Below are 15,887 nucleotides of genomic sequence, written 5' to 3'. Positions count from 1 at the left end.
TGTCAGGAAAGCAAAAGTGTGTGTGTGATAGTAAAGAAAAAAGCGTGTGGGGTAGATAAGAGCAGATGTAGAAATGACACTGATTGAGGGAGAGAATGCTGCCATTTGGAGAAAAAAGACTTTGTGTGTTTTCTCGTATCTGAAGCGGCCCACAGTCTGTGTCTAGTACAGTATATGTGTGCTCTGCTGTACAGCGTGATTCCCCAGGATAGTTAATTTCTGTTTGACAGTGCTGAGCTGCTCTGGGTAATGAACAGGTACTTGTCAGAGTTGCCACAGTTGTTTTGGGTTCCCTGTCAGCGGCAGCAGCTGGGGTTCAAAGGTGGCCTGGGGAGCCGATTCAGCCGGGTATTGCCAGACAGACGCCTGTCATGTCCCTCTCCCACAGATCCAAAATGGAGAACGCAAAGCCTTCGCCTTGAAAAGCAAGGAGCTGACAGGGCCAACAAAAGGGGTCATCTTTCTCGAAATAGACGTGATTTTTAATGCTGTAAGTCCTTTTCTGCTTTTTTTTGATTCTGTGACTTTTTTGCCCCTACTCCCATTATCTTCCTCACTCTCTCCAGCAAAGCACCCCCCATTGATGCTGCACCTCTCCCCACGCTACTGTTGTCTTTATTCTGTTTGTCCCTCCTCCCTCCCTAGCTCCATCTCATCCCTCGTCCCCTGTCCCTTGTCCTGATTTTGGCTTTAATTATCGAAGACTCCCTCTCAGCAGCCTTTGTTCACACAATCACCATCACTGTGTGTGTGTCCTATAGCGGCCATCTTGCAGCTTTCAGTACTGCTCATCCTCCTCTAATATGGGCTGTGCCTGCAGAGTGTTACATTCATATTTTTTATGTTGAATATAGTTTTAAATAGCTGAATCTTCCCAATAGTTGCTTCATATTTCTTTTGCTTGAAATGTGCCTTTGATAACTTCATGGTGTGGTGTCTCTTACCATTTGTTGTTGATTGTGAGTCCTCACTGCTTTCCCAGGTGAAAGCTGGCCTCCAGACGCTGATCCCCATTGAGCAAAAATACATTGAGGAGGAACCCAGAGTGTCCAAACAGGTACATCCACCCACTGCTTATGTACAACAGTTCTACATTTTTTTACTACTGTCTAACACTGTGGCCCCAATTCTACTTAACTGTCAAAACCAAAAGCAACACGCCTGGAGAGTGGCATGTTGTAATGCACAACAACTGTGTGGGCAAGATACAACAGGGTGATTGAAGAAAAAACAGCATTAAATTTTTTTCCCTGTGTTCTGCTTTCTCTCATCTCGCCCCCCTCACGTCCTCTGAGCGGTGAATAGAAATGTCAAGCTGTCAGCTCTGGGGTGCATAAGTAGATTGGCCATCCTTATAGTTGGCCCTCTTTGCCACTGCTGCTTTGCAGTTCATTGTCACGCCGCTCAGTGTGGCGGCACCACAAAGGCTGAATAGCAGGGGCTGGCCCACATCACACATGTCATATAAGTGACCGTTTGGGCACAGCAGTCAGAGCTACACCGTGCATAGCCGAGTGGGTCCCTTACCACCTCTTTGTCAGGCCGACAGTCGTACCCTTTTCCCTGCTCGTCCTGCCCTCTCTGTGCCTCAGTTTCAGAGCACTCCACAGACCTCTCCTGTGTGCAGTCCTGTTTTCATCTTCATTTCACCTCTGACTCACAGAAATGACCCTGGTCAGCGTCTTGCAATGATGATGTCACTACTGCTTTGGAGGGATTGTACTGCTACTTTTGTTAAGCAACTCCCTGCTGTTGCTTTTGACTCAATGTGTGGCATTCTCATCTGCTGCCTGCAAAACACCAGCCATTTTGATTGAATTATGACTCGTGAATTAATAAATTACTTTTACACTTGTATTTCTGTTATCGGAAATATATTCTTTCATGTTTATTGTGGCACTTACAGCTATAATGAGCCAAACATGAGTACAGCACTGACAAATGTGTAAATGGATGATTCATAGCGTTGCAGTCCTCAGGGTTTCTGTGTCCTCAGCAGGACATCATACAGTCACTGTGAGTTTTGCATAACAAGCTCATCAGAATTACATACCCAGGTGTCATCCTTCTCTTATCTTACACAACTGCTAGATCCGTTGAACAGTGCTCCTGGAAACTGGCAACTATACTCTTCAGACAGTGGATTCAAAGGCCCAGTCTTCCAGAAAGTAAAATAATGGCCTAGAAATTGCGAGGAGCGATATGCAGAGACAGTGGGTCCGGTGGGAGCACTTTTTCCTGGTGTTGACCTGATTGGGTGGTTGGCGTTCTGTGCTGCTATTCCCTGAATGGTAGGCAGCCCAGAGGGAGGACAGCAGTTAGCCAGTTCTCTCTCATCTCTGGCCAAGTGCCTGGAGAGCCCTCAGGGAGCAGAATCCAGGACTGTCTGAGAAACTGTTGTGATTGTGCTTAACTTTATTACTGGAAGACTAGACTTGAAGAAACATAATTGTGAGTCAGCTATAGTCACACTTTGAGTCGCTATTTTCTTGGATATTTGCATTCTTAAGCTTTCCAATGAAGAGCGATGCGCCTGCCCCTGGACCTTTACAGTTTTTATGTAGTAATGGGTAAATCAATGCGATGTCAAAGCCACAAATCTTTCAGTTGTTTGAAAATTGAATTCAAACCAGAAGTTAAAATTTAACTTTTTTAATTCTCCAGACATCAGATCTACTGCGGTAACTGGCTGCCTGTATATTTGCCTTATTACAAATCATTTCTTAATAAGTTCTTATAATGTCTGTTCCCCTTCAGCTGCTGTTGCAGAACTTCAACCGAGTTCGCCGCTGCATCATGTTCCTCATCAACACAGGCTGCTTCATCAACAGCTGTTTTGAATGGGATTCTCCACAGAGAAGCATCTGTGCATTTGTGGTAAATATCTGCCGTCTATTAGTTTTTAATTATATATGAAAATCCCACACACAAAAAAATATTAGAGCTTGCCAAGCTTGTAAAGTGCAGTAAATTCAAGTACTGTTTAATACTTTTTACTATGCTATATCATTTGTAGTAGCAGCATAACATATATTTGGCTAAATTATCTGTTCAATATTTTAGCTATTTGTACTTTTGCTCAAATATTTTTAATCAAATATATAATTAAGAAGAAATGCATTTTGAGGACTCCATTAACCAGGATGAAACACGCACTCCCTTCTATAAAGAATATAGAATATTCCCATTCTTATTCTGTGTAAATGTCTTAGCAAATGGGTATTATTTCTCTGTCAGTCTGCACTGGGCTAGAGCCACTGTAAGACTGGCTCTAGCCCACTCAACAGACCAAATCACTTCTCTGGCTATAAAATGAATGTGCACATGGTGATGTATACAAGTCTGTTGTTGCTTTTGGTGCGTGGACAGTTGGTTTTCCCAGTAAACTCAAATGTAGCTGAGGCCCAGAGACATTGGGTTGGTATGGAAAAAAAAAAAGTATAAATGTGACAAGCTGTTCACATGGGCAGCCGGAATTGCACTCTTTTCTCCCATCATGCTCCTCATGCTCCTCTTCGTCTCCCCCCCATCCCCCTCGTCTACCTGTCAAGCGTGTGGTATTAAAAGGTGAGCAGTAATTGGAGCACAGAGCCATCAGTAAAAGACATGGCAGAATGGGAGGTGATGGGCTCCATGCGCGTTCCTTACCCTAGAATGACAGAGTGGCCATTTAATCCCGTTTGCTGCAGTGTTTCTGACTTAAGTAGTAACAGGACAGGCAGACCCACTTCACCCGAGCCCTTTACACCAATGACACTCCATAGAACATATAAAACATTAGAAGCTTTTGGCTAGTGTCTGACACCAGCTCCTGTACATGCGTTTTATTTTTGGTGAAGCAGTGGTAACTCAGACAAAGATAAGAAAAGATGTTTTAAATTAAATTGTCATTGTTTCCCTATTTATGATGCACTTTTACAAATGCTTAGCTATAATTTACACTGGGGCATTAATTTTGATCATTAATTTGATCGAAATTGGCATTTTGCATTTTGAATAGAGACAGAGCATAAGGCTAATAATAATAATGATTTGATAATATAATCTTTGGTCATGACAATCTTCAAGTGGTTTGAATACACTAGGCCCACTATTCATTTTCTCATTGTACTTACTTATATTCACAGTATTCATATGATGATAAATGATGGATCTAGGCCAAGGACACGGTGTTTTATAGTTTGTTAAAAAGTCTGAAATGTAGGTGTCATTGTGCGGCCTCCCCCGCTCGCTCTTTTGGGAGTCTGTTATTGTATAAAAATATGCACTTAGCTAAAAGCATGGCAGTATTTAGGGCCTCTCCTCCACACACAGGTACTTCCTCCCTGCCTCCACTTCCATTTCTTCATCCCCCTCTCATTTCACCTCACTTTGAGAGGCCTCTTAATCACTTCGCTCATCTCTTTAAGTGGCTTTTTATGGGGGGCCATCTGGCCAAGGTGGTGCGTTCACCAAGGTGTGCTGTGTCTGCGTGTGATTACCGGCATGTGTGTGTCTGCTCACATGTGCACGTGCACTGCTTGTCTGGCTGTCTCTCTAGACAGATGTTACACTTAACTTTCCAAAATGGCTGTCGCTGCAGAGGTGGAGTTGAGACTAATTTACCCTGTAAACTTACAAATTTGTGCACTTGTGAACTGCTAAGTAAGCCGCAGGGCAAGAAATGTGGGTGCTTGTACATTTGAGGAGCTACATATGAAAATGCAGTTATCATAAGGTGTCAGTTTACAACATTCCCTCAACAAAATCACTCAAAATCACTTCTTTCTCTCCTTCTGCCCAGTGTTGCGATGCCAGCCGCATGTACACGGCGCCCATTAGTGCCAGCTGTGACGAGTGTGTGTTGTGTGTGTTATTGTGCACGTGAGAGGAGATACCACGTCTCCTCTCTCTTTCACACCCACACTGCTGTCACCCACCCGTCCCCACAGTGAATCAGCCGCTGTGGCAGCTTTGCCTCAGGCGTTGGCACAGTGGACGGGCCTGCAGTTCGCTCCTGTCCTGCGTGACGGCTGCCTTGTGTGCTGACGTGCCTGTGCTGGCCTTCATCTCTCTGTCTCGGGGTTAAGCGTCATCCTCCTCTCCCTACACCTGCTGGCAGACTCCTCTTCCTCCATCCCTGGTTTCTCTTTATCTTTTGCCTCGTCCCTCCCAGAGAGCCTGGGCCATTGTGGGCCACACACTGTTGGGTTATGTTCTCTCGCCGTTGCCAGCTCTCCCTGCGGCCCGACAATGCAAGACAAGGCTGTTATTGCCCCAGGGACGGCAGGCCTCAGCAGCTCTTCCTCCAAACAAATTTGCTGTAACTTTATCTGCAATTGGGCCCTGAAATGGGAGCAAATAGAGGCAGCTTTGTGCAGCTTGGGGAAGGGCGAGGGCAGAGAGCTGGGGGTTGTTGGGGAGGCAGGGGAAATGATACCGGCCTCTTTTATGTCAGGCAAAGTAGAACTCTTATCAGGAAGAGAGCCCAGACAAGGGAGCTACTTCTAGAGGAAACTAGAGCACCTATCACCTGCTTTGCATTTAGATAAAAATTCACCCTGCTGAAATAAAAAGGAAAAGAGCATAGACAGGTACAGAAGAAAACTACTGGAGTGTATATGTCGCGGTGTGTGTGTGTTTTCACATGTCTGGCACACAGTTTGATACACACACCCAGTACAGAGACTCCAGCACACCAAGTACACACCACTCCAGGTCTCTTTAAATTGCTCCTTTGACTCCTCTTCAAAGATTCTGTCTAACTTTTAAAAGTTTTACAGTTGGGTGTTCGTCTTTGCCCACAGCAAGGGACAGCTTTGAAAAGATATATACCTTCATATTTTACCCCGCTCCTGATTTGCAAAGTGGTTGATAATACAAACTATAATGGCATGACTAAGAGAATACCAAGTCAGCACAATCGCTGGAGATTTAGACTTTAACACAAAACGCACAAGGCCTCTTTGACTCTGACTTTGAGCCATCAGAAGTAGAACTCTACACTTATATTTAGGGTATAAAGGTGGTATTCGTTGGATGAGCTGTCCTTCTCTATTTCTGGCTCTTTTAGTACACTCGTTTCTTTTTCTTTTTATGGAGTTTAGTCTATTAGGTGTGGACAGCACATTTCTATATCAACAGAACAGCAGGGGGCAGTCTACCACCACTGAATGAATGCAGGGTCCAGTCACAAGCAGGACACTTTTTCTCAAACTTCACAGGACTTTTAGCAGATATCTGGCATCACTTAGTGCCAGTGTTGAAATCGATGTAAGAGAGATAAAGGGGAAGTCTGAAATTCAAACTTCATTTTCACTCCACTGAGACAGAGCAGGAGGAAAGTTAGCCTGGTGAGTGGTTAATGTAAGCCAAAGCACTGAATATTACCCTCCCACAGAGCCGCGGCTCTTTGCCGTACGGACCAGCCCTGTGTTTTCACATAAATAACATAAGATACATCTCTCTGCGCTGTGCGATGAGTGCCCGAATAAATCATTTTGACTTTTCTTACATTTTTATTTATTTTTAACTTTTGTTTTAGTTTCTGGTCTTTCAAAGAGCAGAACAAGAATGATAACTATATGTCTTTGAACCGGTCTCTCTTTAAAATTAACTGAATACATTATGCAAATTATTCTTATTATTATTTTACTAAATTGTCCAAGTTTTTTAGTACATTTTAAAAGTAGTTTATTTTACCCTGATTCAGTTGTTTGGTTAAAAGTTATTCTTTAGTAGAATAACATACAGAATGTAAGTGAATGACTGATAACACACACGTGTGTACAGTTGCAGACCGGACAGTCGACAAATCATTCGCATATCCCCATAAGATTTAGATTTCCATTTTTCTTTTGGTGCGGTATGTTTTTGTATCTTTTTTCGCCCCTTCGCCTCTGTGGTCACTGACATCCACAGCGGGTTTCTTCCCACTCCCTCTCCCCAGGCGCAGGGGCTGCCGTCTGGGTAGTGAACTATGAGCTGGTGCCTCTGATCGTGCGGTCCTGGAGGAAAGGTGCTGTAGAGCCCACATTACTCAGCCCGGGGGGCACCAAGACAGGGCAGGGCCAGTCACTGCTGGTGTCCGCTTCCTCCAGCTGCCAGTCAAAACCTGGCCCACAGCTACGAGAACCAAATGGTGCTGGAATGAAGGGGACAACAGGTTAAACTACCGCAGGCTGCAAGATTTTTTATTTAAAATTGTAACATTATGGATTATAAGAATATATTAAAGCACCAAACAGAACATGTATATTACAACCACATAGCTACAGTTTTTATTACAATGTCTTTCAAAGAGGCATTGTTGTGTGCCGATGCGTGTGTGCTAGAAAACGTGTGTTATTAATAGCCACGAGAATAGATGAGAAACAAAGTGAGCTCTTTTGTTTGAGTGATGTTTTTGCACTTCAGTGACCCACTTTACTTAGGTAATTCTGGTGTTTAACGGCTTTACACATGACACATTTTGTACATTATTACCACTTTAGAAAGAGGGATAAATATAGCAGCAAGGAACGCAGACTAGAAAGGGACACACACTTTTCTGCTGGTGTACTTTGCTGTATCCTTTTCACTTTTATTAATAAACCGTAGGCCTACTTTACTTCAGAAAATTTAAATAATATAAAATGAAAAATCCTTCAGTGCTATTTAGAACATCAGGTTATTACAGAATTAGATAGATAAAGTTGTCAAAGTTGCAACATTTATGTTTTTGTGAAAAAAGAAAAAGTTGATTTAATTTATTTATATTGAAATGTTGTTTTGACATTTGGTTGCAAAGATTTAAGAGCTGTACGTCGTCAGAGTGAGTGGGAGAAAGCCAGATACGATGCCGATGCCTCACTACATGCAAATAGACTCAGAAGTAGACAGTTGAACCTCGATATCCACATGAACCTTCCACGGTAAAATAACAACAAAAGCAATTCCCACCTCTCCATCTATTTGCTTTATATGCACAAATAATAGTGAAGTTGATTATTAAATCCTTTATTTTTCAAGTGTGATTCAGACATAATTGGCACAGACTTAAATTTGCTGCCATTAAAACTAAACACAAGGGATTTCTGACCTATTTCCTTTTTTTTGTTATTAATTTGATAATATGGAAATGGATTGCAATATTTTTTGCTTTATTTTGTTCTTTAGATACAAAATTAGATGCAAAGTAAGGTATTGTGTGATTGACATGTGGCAAAATCTCCAGATTACTCCTATAAGTTCCCACATCATTCCCAAACGTTTCCTTTTTTGTGCTAAAGAGGCCTGCCAAAATCAATTGCAGTTTTTTTTTGCAAAGGTTAATTTCTCAGATGCGACTTTCTTGTTTGGAGATGAGATGGGAGGTATCGTGGGGTTGTGTTCTTGGCAGATGTGAGCAGGGAGGTTATACAGGGCGTAGGGCTCTTTTGCTGCCAGAGAAGGGGTATTGGGGTTTGGAGTGACAAGGTTAGGGTGTAGGGGTACAGGGAGCGCAGGGTCAGATGAAGAGGGTCAGCGTTGGTTCGGTTGTTTTGCAAAAGTACATGACCTTAGCGAGCGGGAAGATTGGCATGGAGGGAAGAGTTTTTGACGTCTTGTACTCATCCTAACTCACCCTCTTAAAGTTTGGGGTCTAGAAGGTTTTTTTTTTTGGGAAGGTCACGGTGGCACCAAGACCTGTGCCTCTGCTTGAACCCTATTCCACAGCAACGATAATTCTGCATATGAATGTGGACAGCCTCGCTCCCATATGTGCATCACTAACTTTTGTTCATTTTCCCCATCCAGAAACAGTCACACAGATTTGAATACTCTTTCGGGTTTGGGTTAGTTTGGCATACTTTTTACTTGAGTATCAGTATTGCCTGTCAACTTATTAACTGACTGAAGCAATTTGCATTTTAAATAAATTATGTTTAATCTGTTATTTGAGAATGTATGATTTTTACACTTCTGTGAGAATACTTTCGTGCAATTTGCTTCTTTTTTTTAAAGTCATTGTTGCTTTTCCTAAATCGGACTCTCTCTTCCTCCAGCTTTTTGTCATCATCGTATGGAACTTTGAAATCTATATGATCCCCATGGCATTGCTGCTACCCTTGGCCTGGAATTACATTCTGATCGCATCGGGGAGAGATACCAGGCAAGACGTGGTGAGTTAGACCTCCCTCTATCTAACACACACATCTTTGAACAGTTTTCATTCAAAATCAAACAAAATATGCAAATGCGTCATGCAGATAGATGTCAGTGTCCCTCACGAGACAAGGCGGATGAGCATAACTCAATTAAAAATATCTTTTGGATTAAATTGCCATTCTAAACAGTGGACAAAAAATACTCTCGAAGTGAATAAAATAGAACTTCTCCAAAAATTAAAAAAAAGAAAAAAAAGAAAAAACCCTTCCATCTGCCCCTTGAGGAAGCGCATTCTCAGTGCAATCTCACATTTCGCACCATTGCTTTCTTTTCACCCAAAAGAAAAGGCAGAAATAATAGGCTGTCACCTTGAGCTACGTTACGCCACTTACCTGGTACTATATTTATTTAATTCATTTATTTTTATCTCTTCTACCAATTAAATAATGTCAAAGCAATGTCATGGAGAAACAGACATGTTTTAATCATTTCGAGAGTAAGGGAGCGACAACGAGCGAGAGAGCTGGACTACGAAGCAAGCGTGAACAATGAAGTGATTAATTTTAATAAGTGCCTTTTTCGTAGTTGGAAATAACCAGATCGAACACCTCACTCAGACGAACCTATACCTCCGAGCCTTCTAAATGTACAGTGTAGACAGGACTTCATCTTAAGGGTTGTTATTTGGGTTGGATTAGATTAATTCATTAGAGTTCTACTTGATTGTTAATGAACTAAATTGCACTGTGGGTCAAACGCCGCCAAATTAAATGTAATCTAAATCTAAATACATAGCCAAGGCAAGTTTATTTGTAGAGCACATTTCATACACAAGGCAATTCAGAGTGCTTCACACAACAGGAAAAATGCATTAAAATCACAAAGAAATTACAGAAATACAATAAAATTAACTAATTAAAATCAATTTAAGTCATAAAAGAGAAGAGTGCAAAGAAAAAAACACATACAATACAAAGCCCATAAAGCCATTCCATTGTAATTCACACCTAAAACTTGTTCATTCAACCAATTAATAATGAGGTTCTAATTATGTTTATTTTGATGATTGTATTGTGTTTTAGCTCCACGGCTAAAAAGTGTATTTACTGACTATATAAAGCAGCTCTTTTGTGAATGACATTTGAGTGGCTTTTCACTTCTGCCTGTAGATGGCGACATTGCTTGACAAAAAGTCTCTCAGATGCCTTCAGTTGAAACCACAGCCTTGTGCCTGGCTCCTGATGTGTTTATTCAGTACTAATGCTCTCCGCTCACTTCCTAATTAAAACAAGGCGGCAGAGGTTACATATCTCTCTGATGTGGCAGTCACTTCACATATATGTAACTTACACTTGATTGAAGATTGCTTTTTCCACTTTTTATGAGAGCCATTGTGCTTCAAGTACCTTCCAAGATGCTTGGTATATGAATATGCTATTGACACTCTTTCGGTGTGTGTCTTTTGTGCAGTAACAACAGCATAAATTATAGTTATTTCCAATATTTCTACTATACATAGTTATTGGCTTGTCAAAGTCTTGTAGATGTCACTCAAAAATACTTTTGTATGACACCGGTGATTTAATAGGTATAGACTAAACTTGGTACCTTACTGAATTAGTAACAAATAAATACTTACAGCAGTTGTTTTATTCATTTGGCATATGGCACTGAATATTCTAAAAACTTTTATTTTATTTTAACACAGTCGTCCATGATGTTTACAGAAAATTGTTAATTGAAAACTATTGACTATTGACCCAGTTAGCATCAGTTTTGTGGTGAGAATACTTTGCTATTGCCACTCTTGCTGCGTAGGATTACTTAAGACAACAAAGCCTTCTAAGATACATTCGAGTATGTGCATCTAATACACTGTGTAATTACTACCTATGGCTCCTTCTTTAAGTATAGTAAATACGCATCTAAATTATTCCCGTTTGTTCTCATGGGGTTCTTAATATGTTGCTCCTATAGCCATATTTTCATGTCCTTAGCCTTCCATATGTGTGGGCAATCATGCATATAGATATAGCTGTGCTTATGCAGGAGTGTGTGCAGACATTCCTTGCAGCAATTCATCCTGGAAAAGTGGGATTAATTGTCGGAGATTAGAAGCATTATTATTTCTGCTTTTATTTCCCGTTGTGACTATTATAAGAAAACCAGTTTAGAGCCGTGAACACAACACAAAGATAGTCACTGTCTTTCATTCTTGTCCTATAATTGTAATTTTCTTTACCAGGATCCAACCATTATCAGCTTTATTCTACATTATGGGTATGTTTTTGTTTGCTGCGCATTTAGATGCCTTGAATCCCCCTGAGCCTTGTTCCTGTTTGTTTTCTGCTCCTCACTGTGTGGCAATGCAAAACAAAGCTATAAGAAGATATACAGCAGTGAACAAAACTTATAGTGAGCAGTTAAATTGTGTACTTATTATATCTGTTGTTGTTTTTAAGATTAGTTATCATGGTCTAAGAACAAAATATTACATTTTGGTGTAGATTAAAGGATTTTATTTTAATTTATTATCATTTCAAGATACAGTTTAAAAAATAAATTTCAAAGTGAAATCTAATCTGAAAAAGACAGAATACATTTGTCTAAAAAATATTAATTTTTTCAGGTTTCAAGCTATTTGTTTCAATACCAGCTTTGAAATTGAGGCCAGCACCATCTATGCATTCCGAGAGCTTTTTGTATGTTGTTACACCTTTCTTTAGTCAATGCAATACTTAAATAACTGACTTTCGTACGGTTCTGTACAGTGGCTTTCAAGCCCCTATGAGACTGAAGTCATTGTTTCTCTTTGTGTACTTGGCAAAGAAAAGAATAAGGATCAGAAAGAAAACAAAGGGGGAGGGTACTTTTAATTACTATAAACAACGCACCAAATTAAAGCTTTGTGCTCATGTGACGGGTCAGCATCCGGAGAGCTGTGGTTTTCCCAATAGTTTGGACAAAGAGTAATGCTAGAGGAATCTCGGGTCACTTAACATATTCTTAAACTACTTTCACTCTCATTTGTAAATGGTCTAGTTCAGGGATAAATGCTCTTACAAGACCTTGCTTTGTTAACCCCCGCACCTCTTGGTTGTGTGCGTGAGGTGGATAGACAACACTATTCTTTACATGCTGTAATTCACATGTCAGGGTGACCTCTTCAAGTTGTATTGCTTACACGCTGCTTCGCAAAACAGTTCCTGGATCAGTGCTCCTTACCCTCGCCCCAACCTTGACCGTTGCCTTCTGAGCAGTCTGTGAATCTTCACAAATAGCGATTAAAGGAAGGCAATGCACCAGTGAGGTCTCGCCCCTTCTCTTATCTTGTAACACGCTGACCTGTAAAGCCCTGATGCAACTGCCTTGACCTCCATGGCACGCGTTCGACATGCTCACCCAAACAAATAAACAAAAGGATCCGAGCAAATTCAACTTTTGGATTCTTGTTAGAGATAGGTGAACATTTCCCCCAGTCCGTTACAAGATGCTGGAGTCAGATGGCTGGACGCGGTCAACCAGAGGACAGTGAGGGGCGAAAAAGCCCGTAAGCCATGTGTATAAATGTGTGTAGCTTTAAGCAGTAGTGTATTGGATTTCTACATTCAAATGATAGGCGCTGAGATTAACCAATATGGACAGATCCCAAAAGTAATGCTTCCTGGCTGTTCAGTTGGCCCAGAAAGACCCTGAGCAGATGTTATGAAGGTGTTAATTTCAGTGCAGCCTGTCGTAGAGGGCACATACAGAACACAGTGATGTCTCTTTCTACCACAAGATGACGGGCAATTAGGCCTCGTCACACTGGAGGACCATCCTCTTTATCCCATGCTCCAGACCATTACATAGATTCACCCACTGGATCCGCCAAGCCATTACAGAAAAGAAGACCTTAATGGCCCGGAGATACTTCACACTCACAGACATGTCTCCAGTGGTGAAGAAGACGATGACTGGCTCCGAGCACACTCCACATCCAGAATTTAATGGTATTTTCTGTCAAATTAAACATTTATCATCATTGTCAGAACGAAATCATTTTCATTACAAACATTGGTATTTATGCCTCAAGTATAATGTTTATTGTTTTTTTAGGACCCACATAAGATGCCCCTGTAATGTCTGCTAGTCATCGGGTCCTATATTTTGACATTCACAAGAATATAGAAATGTCAAAATATTGTGTTTTTGCTAAATGTTCTACAGCCAGTTTCAGAACTTTTTCCTGGGCCCCATTGTAAATAAACTGCCTTCTGGGGTGCAGTGATTTGCATATTAAAGTGGCATCGATTTAGTCCATTCCATTTGACTATGCTTGGGGCTGGTTTAAGTAAATAGTATCAGATTGTAAACAGTTTGTTTTCTATTTTTCTTTTGATCTGACACGTACTCATCTCTAAAACAAACCATACTTTGACATCTGCCCTCATTAAGACCCAAGCATAACACAGGTAGCCAAAAAATAAATACATATTTAACAAAAGAACTGAGAAACAGAGCTTTCAACTTTTACAAAAACTTAAACCTCACCCATTGCACAATAAAAAAACAACTTTGGAATGAAAACTAAGAATGGGAAAATGAGATGGGTTGGGAGCTGGAGACAGGCTAAAAAAGTTGGATCGACAGAAAGACAGAGGCAAAGGCATGCGGCAGTGGATGGCAGACTCTCCTTAGCGCCGAGTCAGACATGGCAGTTGGTGACAGGTGACAAAATCAAAAGGTCATGTCACTTTTAAGTGGGAGCGCCTGTACCCCGCTGATTTCCCCCGTGCCACCCCAGCATCGTCTCAGCTCCTCTATCCGCCGCTATCTGTCTACGCTAAAAACTGGCAGCAGAATGGCAGGCAGAGAGGCAGAAAGACAGGCGACGGGCAGAGTTTGAGGCAGGACGGGAGCATCGGGAGCATCAGGAACGCCACTGCCTGAATCCTGGCACAGGCTCCCTGATTCATCTTGTTGTCGGTGCCTCTTCCTTCCCCGTTTGCCTCCGCTGAACCTTTGTAACTGTCGCTACTCTTTGCTCAACATCAGCTGCATGCAATGTCTGCCTCTGTGCGTGTTGTTGTTTTTGTTTTGTCTACACTTTCCAACAGTTTTTGACTTTCCATTTTAAGCCTTGAGCAATAGATCATACATCAAGTGCTGTACATGCAAGCTCGATGCTGCAATTGATTTCCAAACAAAAGAAGTTGCCTGTGGGAGATGAAATGTTACTGAAAAGGCTGTGTACACCGGCTATCTGGCAATGCTGGTCCTATACAAATCTGATCTCCACATGAGCGCATACATGTGCACTTATCGGTCGTCAGAGGAAAAACATACATTGTGCATGGATTATGAAAATAAGCATCACAAAAACACGTCTTTGTCAGCACGCACAGATTTGGTGATGCTTTCATGAATATGGAGGCCCCCTTCTCACCTCCACCCCCAGCATCCAGCTCTTGTAGCACCCCAACCTCGCCCCTAACTGGCCCCCTGCTGGGTGTGCCCTGGCTGGGGCAGTGCAGATGGAAGGGCCCCCCTCTGAGGGCCGCGGCTCTGACAGCTTGTGAAGGGCCCGCTTGGGTCAGCCAGACTCCGCCAACAGCCCTTATCAGACGAGCAGCCCTCCCCCAGTTGGCGCTGTAGCCGGAGAATACGCGAACATCCTCACACAGACGAAGCCGCGGTGGACAGTGCATACCAAATAGGGCCTTGAGATCCCCCAGCCAGCCAGTCGGCCAAAGCTCAGCAGCTGGAGAGGTTAAACCCCCTCACGTATCAAAGAGGAAGAGCAGCAGGGCGATGGAGAGAAGGAGAGGGAGCAATGGAAGAAAACAGGAGGAGAAAGTATATCTTGATGTTCACAAGGATGTCTGCTTTGGCGTCTATTCCCCCCGCAGCTGTCATTGGGAAGGTTAGGAGAGGAGATAGTGAGACTGAGCCCAGCCCTGGAGAGAGCAGAGGTTTTCCAGATGAGGGTGGAAATGATGTGGCTGCTTGTTCGGCCTGTGGTTTTGCTGGTTCTCTGTGGAGAGCTTGTGTTTTTGTCAAGTTTACTTCAATATTTGTAGTACTGACTCCTTTGTTACACAACTTCAGTAACAAGACACCCCCAACCTGCTAGACCTGCTATACCTGCTATACCTGCCCATTCACCTTCTGGGCCCAAACTTGACACTTTGTTTTGGAATATTCTGATGACAGTCAGCATGTAATAGAAGGCATTGCATATACTGTAATATGGACCATAAACATATGTAGCATTCATCTGCATCTGCATTTTGATTTGATGTACTTTTATCCACCCAGGCATCCAGACTTGGAATAGGCACAAAGAACTTTGTTCCCTTGTGTCCGTATTTGACTTCTTGACAGTGAAAGCATCTTACAATTTGCACTTCAAATCCAGGGAGGGCATAATGTTGCAAAATATCATAAAAGGGCCCAATGAAACAAAACAACGGAAATAATCTTAACCACAAAAGGCAAAGGTGCGTGCACTACGCACACTCTCACACCGCGTTTAACTCTCAATGTCATTGCTTCACTTGTTTGTGTTTTATATTATCACGAGCTCTGTGTGCATTTACAGAGAGCAGTGTAATCTGTAAGAGTAGCCCGCGCTGCTCCTGTATCATTTGAATAGGTCTGAATATGTTAATCCCCGCCTCAGTAGATATTGAATTGACTGGAGCAGCTCTACAGGCAACGGCAGCCACAACGTGATCCAGTCAACAGCGGGGCTTTGATACCGGCACGCTGTAATGATAGTAATTCAAACAACATGA

At 42.1% G+C, this 15,887-nt stretch overlaps 1 protein-coding gene across 5 annotated transcripts in view; it reads left to right on the top strand.

Moving 5' to 3' along the window:
- The window catches only part of mctp1a (multiple C2 domains, transmembrane 1a), an 84,854-nt gene that overhangs the window by 43,556 nt on the left and 25,411 nt on the right, over positions 1 to 15,887 (top strand). For 4 of the 5 annotated variants that reach the window (XM_072434003.1, XM_072434000.1, XM_072434001.1 and 1 more), the window contains 4 exons: positions 389 to 490; positions 983 to 1,057; positions 2,758 to 2,877; positions 9,006 to 9,122. In XM_072434003.1, the coding sequence (XP_072290104.1) occupies positions 389 to 490; positions 983 to 1,057; positions 2,758 to 2,877; positions 9,006 to 9,122 (414 nt within the window). The remainder of the gene's footprint in view (positions 1 to 388; positions 491 to 982; positions 1,058 to 2,757; positions 2,878 to 9,005; positions 9,123 to 15,887) is intronic. The other variant, XM_072434002.1, reaches the window with a different exon arrangement.

This window comes from Eucyclogobius newberryi, unplaced genomic scaffold (genome assembly GCF_026437365.1).
Source record: "Eucyclogobius newberryi isolate DKJ021-1_F unplaced genomic scaffold, fEucNew1.0.hap1 SCAF_6, whole genome shotgun sequence".
Classification (NCBI taxonomy): domain Eukaryota; kingdom Metazoa; phylum Chordata; class Actinopteri; order Gobiiformes; family Gobiidae; genus Eucyclogobius; species Eucyclogobius newberryi.
This window is presented reverse-complemented; position numbering and strand designations above follow the sequence as displayed.